The sequence below is a fragment of the Nyctibius grandis genome, chromosome W (genome assembly GCF_013368605.1).
Source record: "Nyctibius grandis isolate bNycGra1 chromosome W, bNycGra1.pri, whole genome shotgun sequence".
Taxonomy (NCBI): Eukaryota; Metazoa; Chordata; class Aves; order Nyctibiiformes; family Nyctibiidae; genus Nyctibius; species Nyctibius grandis.
This window is the reverse complement of record NC_090694.1, coordinates 24,934,825-24,955,476: the sequence shown is the minus strand read 5'-3', so window position 1 is coordinate 24,955,476 and position 20,652 is coordinate 24,934,825. Positions and strand designations below refer to the sequence as shown.

The window sequence follows — 20,652 nt, the reverse complement described above, 5'->3', positions numbered from 1 at the left end:
GAAGGAAATATGGGCTTGAATAAACCCACAGAGTTTAGATAAGGAGGAAAAGCAACATCTTTGTCTAGAATAAAGTTTCATACACTATCTTGGACATAGACAGATATTGTTATTCATAGTGAATTCAAAATAGATTTAAGTGAGTAAAACTAGGGTATTAAGGATATAAAAGCATTTATAAGATGATATTACAGTAGGAAGCAGGTAAATTTAACACAAATACATGCATGAATTGAGAGGTAATTATGCACTTGCTCTTGAAACTTAATACATTCCTCCTTTTCAGCATCCTCTCTCTTCTCCTTTTCAAGCTTTTCAAGTTCCTCCTTTTCTTTCTTCTGCAAGGTATACCCTGCCAACACTAACTTCACATCGCATTGGTGCTGGCGTTTCTGTTGCTTTTTCTCCTTCTCCTACTTTTAGTCGTGATGGTTATCACATTGCAAATGCTATTGCTTTCCGTTTTCTCCATGCTTCAATTCCTGCCTGTGGTCTTTTCCTTTCTTCTGCTTTTTGCTTCTGAGCTTCTTTATGACAGACATTTTCTTGAGCATTTTTTCTGAATCCTCTTTCTCCTTCAAGATTTCTTCTTTTTCTTGATGCTCTGGGGACCCCCAGAGCTGGATGCAATACTCCAGGTGGGGTCTCACGAGAACGGAGTAGATATAGTGAAACAGTTCAATTTTAATTTTGAAAATTATATTTCCAGAGGAAGATTATATTTACTAAGCAAATGAGAATTACGCTAAGGAAATTCAGGCTTGAGTTTTTAAAACCACAGTTACAGAAATTCTATCCAAATGTCTTAACTATTACAAAGGCGCTTGGATATTCAATAAATTTTCTAAGTCATCTGTAAATCTCAAAAGAATATTCCCCTTTAAGTGGCAATTTTTCACACCATGTCAACACAAAGTAACTGAAAATTCCTGCTTTCTCTAAATTGTACTTTTCTATATACACACACATATCCATATTGCCTGCAAAGCTTTGGTAGCCTACAAACATATTAAAATAACTGGGTCTTTACTTTTTGTGTGAATGCAGGTATTTCTTTTACACTATCATTCGCTGCAATAAAAACAGATTACAGAAGTGTTATAAGCATATATACTGTATGCTCATGATACAAAATAACAGCCCCTCCAACAGACAGTATCAATCACTACAGTATCTAGACAATGTACAAATTTTATCTCCTCTTCCTTTTCCATGCAAACATTTCAACACGTGTGGGTAGTGATACCCTGTTGAGCCGGCCTTGTATCCTTGTAAGATAAATTGCTTGTGAAGTTTGCGAAACCAGCCTTGGGACTGTTGCCAAATCAGCACTCTCTAACGAACAGACTCTGTAACGAGAAGATAAGAAGGGGCCGCATCTCCTGGTAAGGAACTAAGAAGACACTGTGGCAAGATGTGCAACCAGCAATAACTGTGCAGGCTCTTTCCTAGAGTTCAACTAAAGGACATAGTGTAAAGATCACCAAAGAACACTAGAGACCCTTCTAAGACCAACGTAAGACCACTGCTTGTTAACTTTGCGCATGTGTAATAAGTATGCAAGTATTAAGATGAGTTCCCAGAAGTGACTACCTCTTTCCGAGAAATGTAATGAATATGTATGATCATACTAGATAAAAGAACCTGTTTGTTCTCGGGTGAACACGCTGGGTGGAGTGATCCCCCATGTTCCCGGCGCCATAATAAAGAATGCCTGCTTTCTAAATCTCCAAACTGAGCCTTAGAAAGTTCCTTTGCACCGGCTTTTACGGTAACAGTAGCATACTGTTTTTCCAAATACAGGATTTCAGCAACCCCAGAGGTGTATAAAACTTTGTGCTCTACCCTACTAGCAAACTACAAAATATTTCAATAAAATTAAATTAAACACAGAAGATTCAGAATCAAGTATGAGATCACATAAACAAATTATTACAAGGCATACTCACAAAGGCCGAGATGAAGTTTCACATGGGAGTTTTTGAGGGCCTAACAGATCTTTGTTCACCATACATGCTTTTTTTTTTTTTTAAAAAATGTAAAACAAATACAATTTGTTCAAATTTTAAGTGCACTAGAATTCACTTTATCTCCTAATCTGCTCTAGGCTCCATGGAATTATTTCAAGCTTGTCACGATACAACTCATCACATATTACATTTTACCTATGCATAACAATATATGCTTCACATGCTAATTCAACTAACACACCTGGGCCCAAATAACAGGGTTTCTTTGAGGGGATATCATTTAGAAGAACTAGACATTCCAGACAAAAAAAATAAAAGATTACTTTTTTTGCATATAAAGAGGTAACAATTTAAATGGGAAGTCATTAAATTTGTAGAAACTGGTCCTGTGACAATTTTATGCCACAAAGTAGAACTGAAATGTTTTTTTCTGAAAGGAAAAGATTACAAGAAGTTTTAAAGGTTTTGTAAGATAGTTGCTAATGCTTCCAAAATTTGTATGGATGGGAGAAAGTCTTTTGTGATTAAAGTAAGACTAATCAATGGCTCCATTACACATATGTACACCCTTGTACTGAGCTAGATAACCTTGAGCAGGGCTTAGGCTTTTGGAGGGTTTGTTTTTTTAATATTTAAGATATTTTTTCAAAATTATCTAACAACATTCCTTTCCTTTCCCAAACTATGGAAAAGATGATCATATGCACTTGAAGGAGGACTCTTTTTTTTTTCCCTAAAGTAACTTTAAATTTCAAACTTACATAAGCAAAGATGAACCCTCCTCAGAAGCTCCCAACTGCTTTTCTGGCATAGGCATTTGAATTATTGAAAGAAAAGAAAAAAAACACCCACAAAAAACCCCCAACAACAACAAAAAAGCCCTCTTCAAGAATATCTAGAAACATAGTACATTCCAACTGCAAAATTCTACTTTTGTACCCTTGAGACTACAGAAGTGAATGTTTAAGGTAAAATAATCTCATCTCCCCCCAATAAAGTGTTTTCAAGTACAAAAGTGCACTTTTTTTTTCTGAATGGAAATGAAATGCAAGAAAAATACCTGAACTACAAGACTGCTGACTTTTAAGTTTCTTGACTTATGTTGGATGTCAAAGGCATTTAAACATTATGTGTATTTAATAGAAAAACCTGTTGTGAAACTGCCTCTGCTATGTAGGACAAAGTGATTCAGACATTGTGTAAAAGTCTACTCTGAATTTATCAAAGACACCGTAGTCAAAGCAACTGATTTTTAATGGGCACCTTTGTGCTTGGTTAAAATAAGCTGCTGCTTAAGTTCTGTACTATGAATAAAGCTACTTTCAGTTAAAGGAATAGCAGCAGCAACTAATCAAACTCTCAGGCTAGTCATAAAAGACAAACCAAAAAAAACCCCAAAACATTGCTGCTATCATCTCAAACCATGAGCTTCATGGGCCAAGGACACATAGGTAACCAAAATTAAGTTATTTTAAGATAGACAGCAGTCACATCTCAAAAACGAGCAACAAGAAAGGTGTTAAACTGCCTATGGATTGTGAAACACTTAGACTAAACATCCACAGGAAATAAATGTGACCCACTAAGGTTATGTCTACATTACGGAGTAATGCAGTGCAACAGGAATCCATCTGGAGAGCAGAACAGTTAGTGCTGAAGTCCCGGTGCCCACACTATGTGCATTTCAGAATTTGTGCTAGCTGTAGTCTGGCTTCATGGACTAAAGGCCCATTAATGGATGAGTGCATTCAGGGTGCACCTTCTGGTTTAGTTTTATTCAAAATGAATCCAGTTTGTTTCTCTCTCTCTCTGTGGAGCAAGCACATTAAAGCACCCTTATAAAGTGCTCTCCTGATCTGAACTAAAACACTGATTGTGGTGGGTTGGCCCTGGCTGGATGCCAGGTGCCCACCAAAGCTGCTCTATCACTCCCCCTCCTCAACTGGACAAGGGAGAGAAAATATAACGAAAGGCTCGTGGGTCAAGATAAGGACAGGGAGAGATCATTCCCCAATTACCGTCATGGGCAAAACAGACTCGACTTGGGGAAATCAGTTTAATTTATTAACAATCAAATCAGAGAAGGGTAATGAGAAATAAACCCAAATCTTAAAACACCTTCCCCCTACCCCTCCCTTCTTCCCAGGCTTAACTTTACTCCCAATTTTCTCTACCTCCTCCCCCTGCGCGGCACAGGGGGACGGGGAATGGGGGTTGCGGTCACTTCATCACACGCCGTCTCTGCCGCTCCTTCCTCCTCAGGGGGAGGACTCCTCACGCTTTTCCCCTGCTCCAGCGTGGGGTCCCTCCCACAGGAGACAGTCCTCCACGAACTTCTCCAATGTGAGTCCTTCCCACGGGCTACAGTTCTTCATGAACTGCTCCAGCGTGGGTCCCTTCCACGGGGTGCAGCCCTTCAGGAACAGACTGCTCCACGTGGCTCCCCCACGGGGTCACAAGTCCTGCCAGCAAACCTGCTCCAGCGTGGGCTCCTCTCTCTCCATGGGTCCACAGGTCCTGCCAGAAGCCTGCTCCAGCATGGGCTTCCCACGGGGTCACAAATCCTGCCAGCAAACCTGCTCCAGCGTGGGCTCCTCTCTCTCCATGGGTCCACAGGTCCTGCCAGAAGCCTGCTCCAGCATGGGCTTCCCACGGGGTCACAGCCTCCTTTGGACACATCCACCTTCTCCAGCATGGAGTCCTCCATGGGCTGCAGGTGGATATCTGCTCCACCGTTAACCTCCACAGGTTGCAGGGAGACAGCCTGACTCACCATGGTCTTCACCACTGGCTGCAGGGGAATCTCTGCTCTGGCGCCTGGAGCGCCTCCTCCACCTCCTTCTTCACTGACCTTGGTGTCTGCATAGTTGTTTCACTCACATATTCCCACTCCTCTCTCCGGTTGCAATTGCTGTTGCGCAGCATTTTCCCCTTCTTAAATATGTTATCACAGAGGCGCTACCACCTTCACTGATTGGCTCGGCCTTGGCCAGCAGCAGGTCCATCTTGGAGCCAGCTGGCATTGGCTCTGTCGGACATAGGGGAAGCTTCTAGCAGCTTCTCACGGAAGACCCTGTAGCCCCCCCGCTATCAAAACCTTGCCACGCAAACCCAATACACTGATGCAGACATACTCTGAGAACCCAACTATGGGGATATGGCCAGATCCTGTTGCTTCCATACACTTCATCCTTTGTGATAATTACTGTTTTCAGGACGCATAGGGACCAGATTAATTTGGCTTTCAGCAATGGAGTAAAACAGTCCTGCTCTATGAAAGCTGCCATCATGGTCTTCACAACCCGAGTCTTCCTTAAAAGAATTAACACTAAGGATGCAAGGTGGGGGAAAGCTTTCAAACATTTACATCTGGTTCAGTGACCTGATAATGTTCCATAACACATTACCCAGAACAACTATTTAAACTTAATTCACAGCTATCAACAGTTTTTGCTGACCACTGCAGAGAAGGCTAAAAAGCTACCTATGCTGCAAAAATGTAGGCAAGATCTTTCCAAATACCAAAGAGTGCTACCAAACATACTGCTACACAGGCAGAGTCGGACTTTCAAAAAGCTTTTTTCTCACTTGGTATCAGTATTATAAACATGGATTGTTTCAGCCTTGAGAGAGTACAGCGTTGTATTGGGAACACAAAACAGATCTTTTTTTTTCCAAGTGAAAACATATGTTACCTCCCGCACTCTTACAAAGAAGTTCTAGGCACTGGCTTTCAATCTAGCCCCTAAAACTGATTTGTAACACTTTATAAATAGATTGAAAAGACCTAGGCCTGTCTGAAACTGTAAGGAGACGGTTAACCCCTAATTTTGAAAGCTATTTTAAACTCAAGTAACACTAAACATGAGAGATCAAAGAATCTGGAACCATTTCAGAAAATGATTGTTTTCTAATTTGAAACAATTCATGCTTAAATGCACTGATAAAAGTGGCACTCTTAGCCTTCATTTACAGTTAAGGCTGGTTAAGAATCACAGAATCAACAGAATTACAGAATCACAGAATCAATCAGGTTGGAAGAGACCTCTGGGATCCAACCATTGCCCTGACACCACCATGTCAACTAGACCATGGCACTAAGTGCCATGTCCAGTCTTTTCTTAAACACATCCAGAGATGGTGACTCCACCACCTCCCTGGGCAGCCCGTTCCAATGTCTAATGACCCTTTCTGAAAAGAAATTCTTCCTAATGTCCAACCTGAACCTCCCCTGGCGAAGCTTGAGGCTATGTCCTCTTGTCCTATCGCTAGTTGCCTGGGAGAAGAGGCCGACTCCCACTCCACTACAACCTCCCTTCAGGTAGTTGTAGACTGCAATAAGGTCACCTCTGAGCCTCCTCTTCTCCAGGCTAAACAACCCCAGCTCCCTCAGCCGTTCCTCATAGGTCAGACCCTCCAGACCCTTCACCAGCTTGGTCGCCCTCCCCTGGACTCGCTCCAACACCTCAACATCTTTCTTGAAGTGCGGGGCCCAGAACTGGACACAGTACTCAAGGTGCGGCCTCACCAGTGCTGAGTACAGAGGGACGATCACTTCCCTAGACCGGCTGGCTACACTATTCCTAATAGAGGCCAGGATGCCATTGGCCTTCTTGGCCACCTGGGCACACTGCTGGCTCATGTTTAGCTGGCTGTCGATCAGCACCCCGAGGTCTCTTTCCGCCAGGCCGCTTTCTAACCACTCTTCCCCCAGCTGTGCATGGGGAGCTGGTCAAGGTGATATGGTTGTGCTTCATTTTTGCTACCATCCCAAAGAGCTCCATAGACACTACAATCAAACACTAAAAGGATAATGGTAAAAAAAAAAAAAAAGAGAGAACAAATGAACTATCCTGGTAACATTTAGTAAAGTTGGGAGGATCTAACATATCCCCTGCTTTTTTTCTATTATCTTAAAGTGTCTCTAGTGATAAAAGATATTTGGCTAGCTCCAGTATTGCACCTTCTCAGAGTCCAAAAATTAAATCACTGTAGCAGCGTGAAATAAATAACTGCCAACACGAATCCAAAAAGTTAACAGGCTTCTTTTATTTTGAAAGACACAGATTTAATTGACCATTTTTTAATGACAAATAAAGAAAAACAACAAGACTACTAAACATAATTCAAAGTTATCACAGTGGATTTTCAAGTATTTCTTTCTTTGAGTCATTTCAGAACATTTTAGGGGAACAACTCTGGAAATATTTTAAATCTTTGTATGCCAATAAATCAAAGCAGATCTGATCCCTTTAATGCAGATGCAATAAAAAGTATTATGATGCTTGAATTAAAAGGACATCCCTCTGCAAACAGTTTTCCAGATATAACAACCTTGTAATTAATTTCCACAGGTTACATGATTCTACACTTTGTTCCTTCTACAGATTGACTAACAGGTTATGAGACACTGATGGGCTGCAATGCATTTCCTGAAAAGAGAATATTTATGCCTGAAGCATGTACTATTGGAAATTGAGTATTAAATTAAAACACCAGAAAGTGCTGGCAAGCTACAATGACGCTTTGCAGTTCTTTCGAACTTTTCATCTTCAAAGGGCTTTACAAGATCTCAGAACTATATGCAAAACTCATTCTTCAAGCTTTATGCACTGGGGAAGGTTTGAAAAAGTTTCCCAAAAGTATGTACTCCTTTTAATGTACTACATGGCATAGCATTGACCCAGACCTCTGGGAAAACATGACTGATACTTTAAGCTTTACTTTTTAATAAAGTATCCCAATAAGTCACCAGTAGAGATCCCAAATTGTTTTAGGTTTTGTTTTAAGCAGAAGTTTTCCTTCTTTCCTTCAAGCTCAGTTGGAGGTAGGATTGCCACTGAGGTGAATTCCAATTAAAACAGATGATGAATTCATCTTACTACTACAATTGAAGTTCACTGCAGACACCACCTCTAGTGTAAAAGGGGATAAATACCAAAGCAAACCAAGAGAGAGATTACCTTGTCTGTCACACACTGCTGTAGCACCTGACGTAGAGACATACAAAATTGTCTTTATAATTATTTTTTCCCTTGTTATAAAGCATAACTTCTAAATATTACTACTGTGAATACTTGGCTGGCAAGAAGAGGCATTAAGCAGTTATTACTCTAGTGTAGATTAACATTCCCACAAGCTACTCAGAAACGTAAAGCTGTGCTGTTAGAGTAAATAAAAATGAGGTCAAAACAAGATGCTGTACTACCTTCGTAATCAAGCTAGTTCAAGCATTTTTACACTCATCTACAGTCATAACCATATCAGATGTCCATCCTCGCTTTCAATTTTGTATCCCAGTATTCATAAACTCATATCTAAAATTTTCTTGTTATCTGTCCTCTAGAAAAATCAAATACTTGGTCATAATTTAGGGCTCTTTCAGATGTTTCATCCACTCTTTAGTGAGGAGATCTGCCTTTTCATTCTCAAACACAGCACAGAACTTCTGTATCTTTTTCACAATCCTTCCTGCACACTGGCCCCTATTTCCATCTTCCAACGCTATCAGGCCTTCTGTATCATCTTTAGCAGCCTCTGTTCACCTCCTTTCTCCCCTGTATTAAGGGCAATTTCTTTTCCTATACAGACTTAATTCTCTTGAACCTCAGTTCCATGGGCTTAAAAGCATCCTCTCTTATAGTCTTCCACCACAGACTGGGATGAGCAGAGCCTTGCCTATGTTTGAATGGATACCAGGTACAATCAAACACCCCATGTTTCATCAAAGGAAGAGGAACACTGAAGAACAGCATGTGCTGTACCACCTGATACAGAGCTGTTCTGCCTTTCACTTCCAGGTCCACAGACAGTTGTTGACCTGGAGAAGTTTCCCCTCCCCAGTTACAGATCAGAGGAGTGCACTGAGACAAGCCACAATTTGTATGTCACTGCCCCCAGAAACACAAGCAGTACCATTTTAAGAGTACTGCACGTTTTTTAAAATCTCTGCAATTGTTTCAGTATACTAACAGTGCAAAAAACCCTGTTTCCCAGATTTTCCACAATTTGTAGTTAACATTATAAAAAAGACACACGATCATTTACTGCCTAATTGAAAATCTTCCCCCCCCCCCATGCTTAACTAACCTTGGATGGATTGAATGGCATCCCTAAATATGAAGAGCCTCTGAATCCACAGCGATTCAAATTTGAGCCTAGAAAAGGAAGAAAAATAAAGAGTCAACTAATTTGCTTTGCTGAAGCATTCATTATAAACCATAATTCTCCAGTCAAGATCAAAACCTGTTAGTTCAACACCATTCACAGCATTACCAGCATTTGTATGTGTCCTTTCAGTATATTCCCAACCTCAGCTTGTTATCATTATGAAAAGGAAAAAAACAAAAACAAACAAAACACAAACAACAAAGAAAACCACAAGCAAACTGGGTCCTGGTGTAATGACAAAGCAACTCATTTTTTATTTGGTGGAAATATATTGTTCATACCAGCATACAATTGTCTTCCATGCTCTCAAAAATCTTTAAAAAATGACTCCCCTGGAAAAGTGCTCAGAGTTAACAGATTTTTTTTTTTTTCTCCTCTCTAGATTCCTGCCTGGTAATACTATCTGTTCCTGAATAGAATTGTTTTAAAATACTTTGCAACATGTACAAGGACAAACAATTTGCAGTTTTAAGCTAGTACTGATTTAACTCGATACAGTCAGAATGAAATACCTAAAACAATATGAAAGACAAATTTTTAATGGAGCTATTCCTCTCCCACCTAAAATTCAGGTACAAAAACATTTTACCAATCAAAAATTTCTTTCAGCGATTCAGATGTGACTTGTTTTAAATGTGTCATGGTATTTGAGCATGTAGTACAGAGAAGTGCGTACCACATACTGTCTAGAGCTAAGTACAGGTTTCCAGGGCTCAAATCTGCTTCTGCACTGCAAAAACTCAACTGCTTCACTCCTCAACATCCAAAGGTAAAAGCCTAATGAGTGCTCTAATTCATCAGCATCAGGGTGTTCTTAAATTCTCTTCCCCTCCCCCCAACTTCAGCCTCAAATCTAAAAATCCTCATGGAAATTAGGGAAATTTGCATCAGACTAAGTGAAGAAAAATAGTTATAATGTTGAAAGCCCTAAAAAAGATCACTAAGCAATGTGATACATCAATTGCAGTGTAATTTATCAACACATTAACTTCTAACTTTAAATATATTCTGCATATATGCAACATCTAAATTTGAAGTACTTCGACTGATACAAGCTTCTATGTAATTACAGTGTGCAATTTCTCTATCAGACAAGTCTTTGAATCTAACTTCCATGGGGTGAACTATCATTTAACAGAAGAAAACACCTGCAATTCTCCACTTCCTCCACCATCCACCTTTCAACCAAAAGTTTTTTTTTAATGACAAGTGTAATGAAGTCAGTTCGTCATGCATTAAAAACTGCTATCTTATAGTCATACCAACAAAGTGAAAAAGGCTCAGAGAAGGGGACCTCAGCTGAATTCATACCAGCGTAAGCAGTCTCGGGTATGGTGGTGACTCGCCATGGGGCAGTTTTCCCCAGCACGTATTGGAGCAGCTGTCCCTGCTAGGGTAGAGGCTTCAATGCAGGTGGAGCTTCAGATGGCAGATGCAGCCCTCCAAGCCCCAGGCTGCAAAACTGAAGAGGAGCCAGGTGTGCCTTCAAGCAAAGGATCTGGGCCACCTGATCCCAAACCATGTGAGACTGATACCAGACGGTTTAGTAAAAGTAGGCCTCAAAGTAGGCCCTAAAAGGCCTACTCTGTGTAACCTTGAGACAGAATCAACTTTCCTTTCAGTAATTTTCCTTTCAGCTAAAATAACTGCACTTTCTGAAGCTAACTGCATGTTTTGCAGACAGGGTCTGCTTCTGGGACTGATAACGCTTAGAGTTATAGTCGTCACTGATTCTTGCTTGTGCTTAGTCTTAGAGAGTCCAAGGTCTCTGTTAAATTCCTCACTAATTACAAAGAAGGGCCAAAGATAAACAAGACTGTGAACGACATCTTTGTAGTGTCTTAAATGACTTGATTCATAGCTCTGACGCCAGGAGTAGAGATAAATCCCGTAAGAACGAGAACAGTATCTTTTCCTTGGAGCCACCTGCATGTGTCAATAGAAAGGCATCAACCACACTTGCGCAGAAGTGGGGTTATACAGCAGACAGCATAACTATGGGGGGATTACGACCACCAGAGACCACCCAAGACCCCTTCCCCAATTTAGCATGCATGCACAAAGACATTACATAATGTATTAACATATGCATAAGGTTTCTTGGAATAGGCGGGCTTTTCTTGGCAATTGTATGAATAATTCTATAATGCATATAATGAGCGTGCTTTTGTCCCTAGGTGTGCATGCTAGGAGGAGAGATCCCCCATGCACCCAGCGCTGCAATAAACCAATGTCGGCTTTCTAAACTATCATTTGGTTTAGAGAGTTTTCTTGGTTACTATTTTCCGGTAACAAGACCACCAGGAAGCAGCAGCTAGTCATCCCTGCTGAGGGGGACAGAGGCACCCATCTGTCAACCCGACCTGTCATCTAGAGAGGTTTGCTGCCTGCCAGGGACCCAGATCCGGGATGTTGTGGAGGGACTGCCGAAGCTCGTCTGACCCTCTGACTACTACTCCCTGCTGTTCTTCCATGTGGGCACAAATGATACAGCCAGGGGCAACCTGGACAGCATCAAAAGCGACTACAGAGCTCTGGGGACGGTAGGCAGGGGCATGGGGGCCCAGGTGGTGGTCTCCTCTATCCTGCCAGTGAGAGGAAAGGGTATGAGGAGCAGGGCACTGATAATGCAGGTAAATAGTTGGCTGCAGAGCTGGTATTGGCAACAGGGTTTTGGGTTCTATGACCATGGGACCCTGTTTGCAGATCAATGTCTGCTTGGGAGAGATAGGATCCACCTCACTAAGCACGGCAAAGCTATTTTCGCCAACAGGAGGGCTGACCTCATAAGGAGGGCTTTAAACTAAGAATGATGGGGGAGGAAGAGAGCAACCAACAGCCCTGTGAGGGAGTGACAGACAGGGTCGACGAGCAAAGGGCCTGGAGTGATGTGACACGAAGGGGTCACAAAATCAACAAAATGGGGCTTAAGCAGGGCCACCTCCAGCATTTGCATGTAAGCAAGGAAGTGCCTACAAGGCACCGTTACGGAGAAATCCCCAAAACCCTTTCTAGGAAGTCAACGTGCTGGGGTGCCTCTCTGAAATGCATGTATGCCAACGCACGCAGTATGGGGAATAAACACGAGGAGGAGTTAGAGATCTGCATGCAGCTGCAGGGCTACGATCTTGCTGGGATCACAGAGACGTGGTGGGATGGCTCCCATGACTGGAGTGCTGCAATGGAGGGATACAGGCTCTTTAGGAAGGACAGGCTGGGAAGGTGAGGAGGGGGAGTTGCCCTTTATGTAAGAGAGCAGTTGGAGTGCATGGAGCTCTGCCTGGAGATGGATGAGGAGACACCTGAGAGCTTACGGGTAAGGATTAAAGAGCAGACCAATACAGGTGGCATTGTAGTGGGTGTCTGCTATAGGCCACCTGACCAGGAAGAACAAGCAGATGAGGCCCTCTGCAGACAGATAGGAGCAGCCTCACCTTCACAGGCCCTGGTCCTCATGGAGGACTTCAACCACCCCGGTATCTGCTGCAGGGACAACACAGCAGGACATAAGCAATCCAGGAGGTTCCTGGAGGGCATCGACGACAACTTCCTTCTCCAAGTGATAGAGGAGCCAACGAGGAGAGGTGCTCTGCTGGACCTCACACTCACCAACAACGAGGGGCTCGTTGGGGATGTGAAGGTCGAAGGCAGCCTTGGCTGCAGTGACCATGAGATGCTAGAGTTCAGGATCCTGAGGGGAAGGAACAGGGCAAAAAGCAAGCTCACAACCCTGGACTTCAGGAGAGCAGACTTTGGCCTCTTCAAAGATCTGCTTGGAAGAGTCCCATGGGATAAGGCCCTGGAGGGAAGAGGGGCCCAAGAAAGCTAGTTAATATTCAAGGGTCACCTGCTCCAAGCTCAAGAGCAGTCCATTCCAACAAATACAAAGTCAGGCAAAAATGCTAGGAGGCCTGTATGGATGAACAAGGAGCGCCTAGCCAAACTCAAACATAAAAAGGAAGCATACAGAGGGTGGAAGCAAGGACGGGTAACCTGGGAGGAATACAGAAACATTGTCCAAGCATCCAGGGATGAGGTTAGGAAAGCCAAAGCCCGCCTGGAGCTAAATCTGGCGAGTGATGTCAAGAGCAACAAGAAGGGCTTCTATAAGTACATAGGAGACAAAAGGAAGACTAGGGAAAATGTGGGCCCACTGCTGAATGAGGCAGGGCACCTGGTGACACAGGACATGGAAAAGGCTGAGGTACTGAATGCCGCCTTTGCCTCAGTCTTTACTAGCAAGACCAGCCTTCAGGAATCCCAGGTCCCAGAGACCAGGGGAAAAGGCTGGAGAGCAAGGAAGACATACCCTTGATGGAAGAGGATCAGGTCAGGGAATACTTAAGCAAACTGGACATAATAAGTCCATGAGCCCTGACAGGATGCACCCACGAGTACTGAGGGAGATGGCTGATGTCATCATGAGGCCACTCTCGATAATCTTTGATCGATCATGGTGACTGGGAGAAGTGCCCAAAGACTGGAGGAAAGCAAATGTCCCTCCTACCTTCGAGAAGGGCAAGAAGGACGACTGGCTGGTCAGCCTTACCTCGATCTCTGGGAAGGTGATGGAGTAGCTAATTCTGGAAACCACGGAAGTCTAGTTGGAGGCCAGTAACTAGTGGCATACCCCAGGGATCAATACTGGTCCAATCCTGTTTAACATCTTCATTAATGATCTGAATGATGGGGCAGAGTGTACCCTCAGCAAGTTTGCTGATGACACAAAACTGGGAGGAGTGACTGATATGCCAGAGGGTCGTGCTGCCATCCAGAGGGACCTCAACAGGCTGGAGAAATGGGCTGAGAGGAACTTCATGCAGTTCAACAAGGGAAAGTGCCAAGTCCTGCACCTGGGGAGGAACAACCCCAGTCACCACTGTATGTCTTATGTTCCTCTTTGTCTTTTTTCTCTGTATTTCTCCTCTTTTCTTTCACCTCCTCCTCTTTGCCCTCTGGCCTTTCTTGAAGATTTCTTTTTGGTCTTGGATCCTGCTTCCTAATTTCAGATACTTTTGTGCTTTCACATTCCTGGGTTTGTTGCCAGCTGGTCAAGGTGATACCAGACGGTTTAGCAACGGTTTAGCAAGAGTAGGCCTCAGAGTAGGCTCTAAAAGGCCTGCTCTGTGTTACCTTTACACAGAATCAGCTTTCCTGTCAGTAATTTTCCTTTCAGCTAGAATAATAGAGAATAACAGTATGTTCTGAAGCAAACTGCATGTTTTGTAGATAGAGTCTGCTTATAGGACTGATAACAGTGTTATAGTCGTCAACGATTCTTGCTTGCGCTTAGTCTTAGAAAATCCAAGGTCTCTGTTAAATTCCTTGCTAATTATAAAAAAGGGCCAAAGACAAACGGGACTGTGAAAAACAACTTTGTGATGTCTAAATTAACTTGATTCACAAACTCTGGCGCCAGAGGAGAGAGAAGTCCAGTGAGAACCAGAACAATATCTTCTCCTTGAGGCCACCTGCACTTGTCAACAAGAAGGCCTCGACCACGCTTGCGCAGAAGCACAATTAGGGGGGATTGCGACCACCAGAGACCCCCAGAGACCACCCAAGACCCCTTCCCCAATTTAGTACGCATGCACAAAGACAATTACATAATGTATTAGCATATGCATAAGTTTCTTGGAATAGGTGGGCTTTTCTTGGAATTATATGAATATTCACTTTTCTGTAATGTATATAATGAGCAAGCTTTTGTTCCTAGGTGTGCATGCTAGGAGGAGAGATCCCCCATGCACTCAGCGCCGCAATAAACCAATGTCGGCTTTCTAAACTATCATTTGGTTTAGAGTTTTCTTGGTTACTATTTTCCGGTAACAAAGGGAGGTGATCCTTCCCCTCTACTCAGCACTGGTGAGGCCACACCTAGAGTACTGTGTCCAGTTCTGGGCTCCCCAGTACAAATGAGACATGAACATAATGGAGAGAGACCAGCACAGGGCCATGAAGATGATTAAGGGACTGGAGTATCTCTCCTATGAGGGAAGGCTGAGATTGCTTGGACTGTTTAGCCTAGAGAAGGCTCAGCAGGGATCTCATCAATGTGTGCAAATACCTAAAGTGAGGGTGCAAAGATGACAGAGCCAGGTTCTTTTCAATCATGTCCAGTGACAGGACAAGAGGCAATGGGCACAATTTAATCTGTGTCAAATGTGCTTATGCAAACTACAAAATAAATTTAAAAAAAAGGCACAGATGTGGAAATCTGATTAATGTTAAGTTTTCATTGTCTAACTACTTCAAGTCATATGAAAGCACTTTGTATGTCTATGCATGCTTCAGCTAAAAAATTTGCCTCTGTTCCTCTTTAAAAGCATAGATTGCATTTTCAACTTCTTCCATAGTTTCCCTGAACTTGTCAGAAACAGCAGCAACAAAAAAAAAAAAAAAAACCTAAAGAAAAGAACAGAGCCTATCACTTAAGTTTAAAGTATTCACCAGTAATTCAGCACTATCCAGAAACACACATGCTTGCAGAGAATTCTGGAATGCATTTATTGCAGTGTACAAAAAAGCCTGCATTTCCATCTCAGACAGACTTAAAAGATAGACTCTCATTTAGTCACAAGGTGTGATTTCACTGTGATTTAGCTAACTGGATACAAATCTCAGTATAAACGCTTATTTCAATTAAAGAATTGACTCATTCTGGGTAAGTTTCAACTGATTCACAAAATAAAACAACCTTATGCTAAAGAGTTTCCACCTTCGTTGGCTTTTTTTTTTTCCCCCAACAATATTTAAAATTTATTTCAACAATTTTTAAGAGACCTGTAGACGTGGCACTTAGGGACATGGTTTAGCGGTGGACTTGGTAGTGTTAGGTTTACAGTTGCACTCAATGATCTTAAAGGTCTTTTCCAACCAAAATGATTCTATGATTCTAATACAATTACAGTGACTTAAGAAGCTCATTCAAATCTTTGGTTTACACTAGGCTACAGTGGAATTAACTATCGGGGGGCAACTTGTTGAAACTATGGGAGGCACACTTATTGCGAGTAAAGTTATATCCACATTTTACAGAACTAAGAAAGCGTCCAGGGTGGGACATGGTCAGCATGTACCATAACAGTTCCCCAGGCAACCTGGCCTGCATTCTTAGATGTTCGTGCACTAAGGGAGTTTGGCGTGCTAACTCAGAGAACAGAGGGTGGAACGGTGTGGAGATAACCGTGGCCAGGCTCTGTGTAAACGAGGCAGGTACGAGAACTCCATGGTACCTTGTAGCCAATAAATCACATAGCCATTGTCAAACAAGAAATTATACCCTGTTCCACCCAGAACGCTGGTCACCAAGCCAGCGATTGTGGTGAAATTGTGTCCTGTGGATGAACTTTGCTCATTATAATACCAAAAAACACACCTCCATCCCAAAAGCTACCCGCCTCCCTCTACCCCTGAGCATGCTCTCTGAATTTTTCTAAGTCTATACCTTTAAATAGAAGCAAGAGAATTTTGCACCAATCAATAATAAAGGTACGTATGACTAGAGTCACTCAAGCTCCACCTAAACATAGGAAAACAGTATAAAAAAAAAAAAAAACCACAAACTTAAGAAGGAGGCAAGGGGGGAAGATACCATCGCTGAGAAGTCAGGGAGACATCACTACGGACTTCTGGGAGCAGTCGACGGGCTGAACCTCTCTTCCCCACACATAGGGACGCCTTTGGGTAAGACTCGTCCACTTGGTTATACCAGGTGCTTCCGCAGAAGACTTCGAAATCAAGCTTGTATTTGTAATCGTATTAATAGCGCTATATAATCATCTTGCAACATATATATGTTCATAGGTACCTAAGCGTGCTTTGCAGACAGTGTATTCATCACTGGCAATCTAAAAGAATCTGTATCTGTTGCTCAAATAAATTACCTTAACTGTGGAACTGGTCACGAGGCTTTTATTTTGGTGGATGCACCCAGATTTACGGCATAATCTGGAACCGCGTTAGTTCATCGACCGTGACTGGACCCTGCACTATTAGTGCATCCGGACCCATGTTAGTTCAACATATTAGCTGTTGAACGCAGCCAGACTGACAGTGCCAATTTTAGCCTATTTCAGCCAAAATTCAAGGTGTCAAATCAGGCATCACTCAGAGGCTAAGTTCAGCCGCCCCCAGCCCCTCTAATATCGGAGGACAGGCTGGAACGCAAGAGGTTTTAGCTTCTGCCAAATTAGCCCTCCTAAACACGACAGCTCTATCAATCCAATTTGATCTACGGCTCCCTAATCTCTACAAAGTTGGGCCTACAAAGAAACATCAAATTAAGATTTTGCATACAGTCTTGTTAGCGTGCTTCAGTCATGTTCTGGACAAAGTCAAGTAAGATAGCTATCTAGAGAAGGCCTATTTTGCAACGGTAGAAAACTGGTTTAGAGTCTGCGTGGTTTTAACAAGGACAACTTCCCCATGGACATAAACTGGACACAAGTTCAACTAACTTGGCTTTAAAAAATAATAAGAAAAAAACCCCTAAATTGATACCACTGTATAATCTAAAACTCTTAGTTCAGCTTTCACATCTTGTTAGTTCTTGGCATCTTTGCTGACAGTTTAAGAAAGAAGATAATGGTTTTTTTTTTTTTATAGTATAGACACTGAAAAAGTGAAATTAGATGCATTTTATGTATCATCATAAAGCCCTCATCTAGGAAGAGCTCTTCAACCTGAGCTCCACACAACATAGCGGAGCACTGCAGAATGGGTCTTTCAGTGCCCATTTCCCAAGAGGTTCAAAACATCCAAACTGAAAAAGTTGTTCAAGCATTTCCAAGAGAATATTCCAACTTACACTTCAAGCCACCTGGATGGCTAGAAATGAACTCCCCATAGATGATGCTCTTGTGACCTCTTATCAGGTGTCAAGGGAGCTATACTGAAAAGGTTGGGGCCCCAAAACCAAGGAGGGCATTGTAAATACCTTAATTACTCAACTATCCTGGGTGTTCAACTAAACAAAGGGAAGCCTTTGCAATTTGGAGAGCAGTAATGGCTGTAAGATAAGGAAGCTCGGGGATGTTCTCACTTCAGATGGCTGGGCCTTGGGAGGGGTGGATGCACGGGAACACAGAGATAAGGGAATTGCAACAACAGCCTCAAAGGACATGGCCTACAGGATTCCAGGACTGAGTTTGTGCAGAAGCAAAGGCCAGGCAGAAGACACAGTGAGGAAGACTACAAGCCTTCATCTGAAGGCCCCCCCGACGACCACCAGGGAAGATGACTGTGCATGCGGAGCGGACATTTGCATATCTCATGGTTATGTAAATGAGTTCTCAGAAATCCTATGACTATGTATAACTTTACGGTATATAGTCTCTGAAAGTTTGCCAATTCAGTGGAGCACTCATGATGGACTAATCCCCAGTGCTGCCTGGCACAGCTAATAAAGAATACCTGCTTAACAGTATCGTCAAAGTGCTGTTGAGTCTCATTTCTTTGTTTCATACCCTACTATAATAGTTACTGGTAAAAGTAAACAGAAATTAAGTTTGTAGAGTATCAACTGTTCTGTCTCCCATCCATTGGAAGCCCATTGTAAAGCAGCAGTAGTTCTCAAAATAATTTGAACTTGCCACCTTTAAAAGTGCCTAATAATCAAGTGAAGTACTACTGATATGGAAACTTTGGAGAGAGTAACATGAACAGCAGAGAAAATTTTTCCAATAAGAATTACAGGAATTCTCTTTTTGTTCCTTTTAGGAATTCATCCAGTGATGCAATCAAAACCAAAGAACCAAGATGAGCTAAGAAACATATTCCAATTTAAAATATAAGTCCATTGGTTTTCAATGACAGAACCAAAAGTAATGAAGACTTACATCAAGTGCAATGCAGTTACTTAAGGCAAGATTATTGGCATTTCCTTATTCTAGAAACTACACTACATCAGTGTTAGAATTTAGATGCTTAAAAATCAGTTTTCCCCAGAAAGACGGATACATCAGCATGCATGTCAAAGATGTTTCAATAATATATTTCTTTAAAAGTAGAGTCAGATTTTTTCCAGGAAAGATTCTGATGCATCAAGCTAGCAAGTATTCCCTTTAACTAGATATGTACAAACATGTTGAAACCAAAAGCCTCAAGTGCTGCAGCCTACCACAGTTTAGCTACTTCTTCAAACAGGCCAAAAGAGAGTCAGAGCTCTACTGGTGGGAGGCTGCCATATAGCAAGTATTGCACACATCCAGAATTAAAAAACAGAAAGTCAGTGCATTTTATTGAAAGTAGACATTAAAGGAGGTTGTGCACTCCATTCTGAACATTTAATCATCCAGCATCCTATTTGTTGCTGTTGGTATCATTTACATTTTAATTCATCTATTGTCCATCAGATGAAGTAAAAATGGAATTAAATAATGCTGAAATTTTAGGGGTCAAGGGGACAGATAATACCAAAATGAAGATAGCTTAACAAAAACAGAGTTCTTATGTGATATCAAGATACAGGATTGGAGTGAAGGTTGGTCTGCTGGAGAAATGAGAGATTTATTATTTACAAGCACAGAATGCACTGCCATAGGCATCCTCCCTAAAACTACTGTCCTGTAATTTTATGATAGGATGAGAGCCAAGAAAACAAACAAACAAAACCACAAAAAACACCACCAAAAAAAATAGCATGTCCTAGCTGTGCCCTGGATCTTTAGCCTCTGCTGCATGCTGAGATTTATACTGTGGTCCCTAGAAGGCCCTTGATAATGATATGACTATCCCAAATATTGGCTGGAAGGTGGGGTGACAGGACGCTTGCTGAGAATTACAGCATACTATCAAAGACAAACAAACAAACAAACAAAAAAATGCCTATTCTAACCTCTCTCCTTGCAAAGTTGACCTGAAGACAGGGATAGAGATCAGAAAGTATGCAACTCCTGAGAAAAAGGCATGTACAGCCTGGAAAATTTTCTCAATGCTAAGTGACAGGAACCTTCTCAAATAAAAGACCTGTAGGAACAATTATGTGATCCAAACCCCTTAATTTTCTGTAATCAGTCCTGAAATACAGCACAAGAAAACAAAATCTATTAGAGCTAATGTCTGGAACAGATCTGATGGTTTGTAAGTTGCCAGAAAAAGAAACAGGTTCTTATTATTACTGTAAAAATCAAGCATCAGCAATATTGACTTCCATACGTTCACTTCATAAAACTCCTTTTATTTCATAAAACTGCTTTAGGGAAGACACCTAATTTGTGGTATGTGATTGTCCACATTTAGACTGCACCCGGGGCTAAACAATAAACAGTTTTTCTATCACTCAATGTCCCTTCCCCAAATGAAGAAGGGAATTGGGAAAAAGAGAGGGAGACCTGTAGGTTGAAGTTGAACAGATTTAATGAAATGAAGAAATCAATATAAATGACAACACAAAACACACAAAACTATACTTATCTACAGAGCACCAGCAAGTTGCTCCAGGAATCACAACTGTTAGGAAGGGGGGAGAAGAAGGGGGGAGCCCCACCTCTTCCCAGCAAGCCATCCCTTT

General features: G+C 42.0%; 1 protein-coding gene across 1 annotated transcript in view; it reads right to left on the bottom strand.

Moving 5' to 3' along the window:
* Positions 1-9,118, bottom strand: part of LOC137675747 (geranylgeranyl transferase type-1 subunit beta-like) — a 51,688-nt gene extending 42,570 nt beyond the window's left edge. Inside the window, exon 1 of the mRNA XM_068421945.1 lies at positions 9,060-9,118. Within this exon, the coding sequence (XP_068278046.1) occupies positions 9,060-9,080 (21 nt within the window). The 5' untranslated portion in view covers positions 9,081-9,118. The remainder of the gene's footprint in view (positions 1-9,059) is intronic.
* Positions 9,119-20,652: the final 11,534 nt, after the last annotated feature.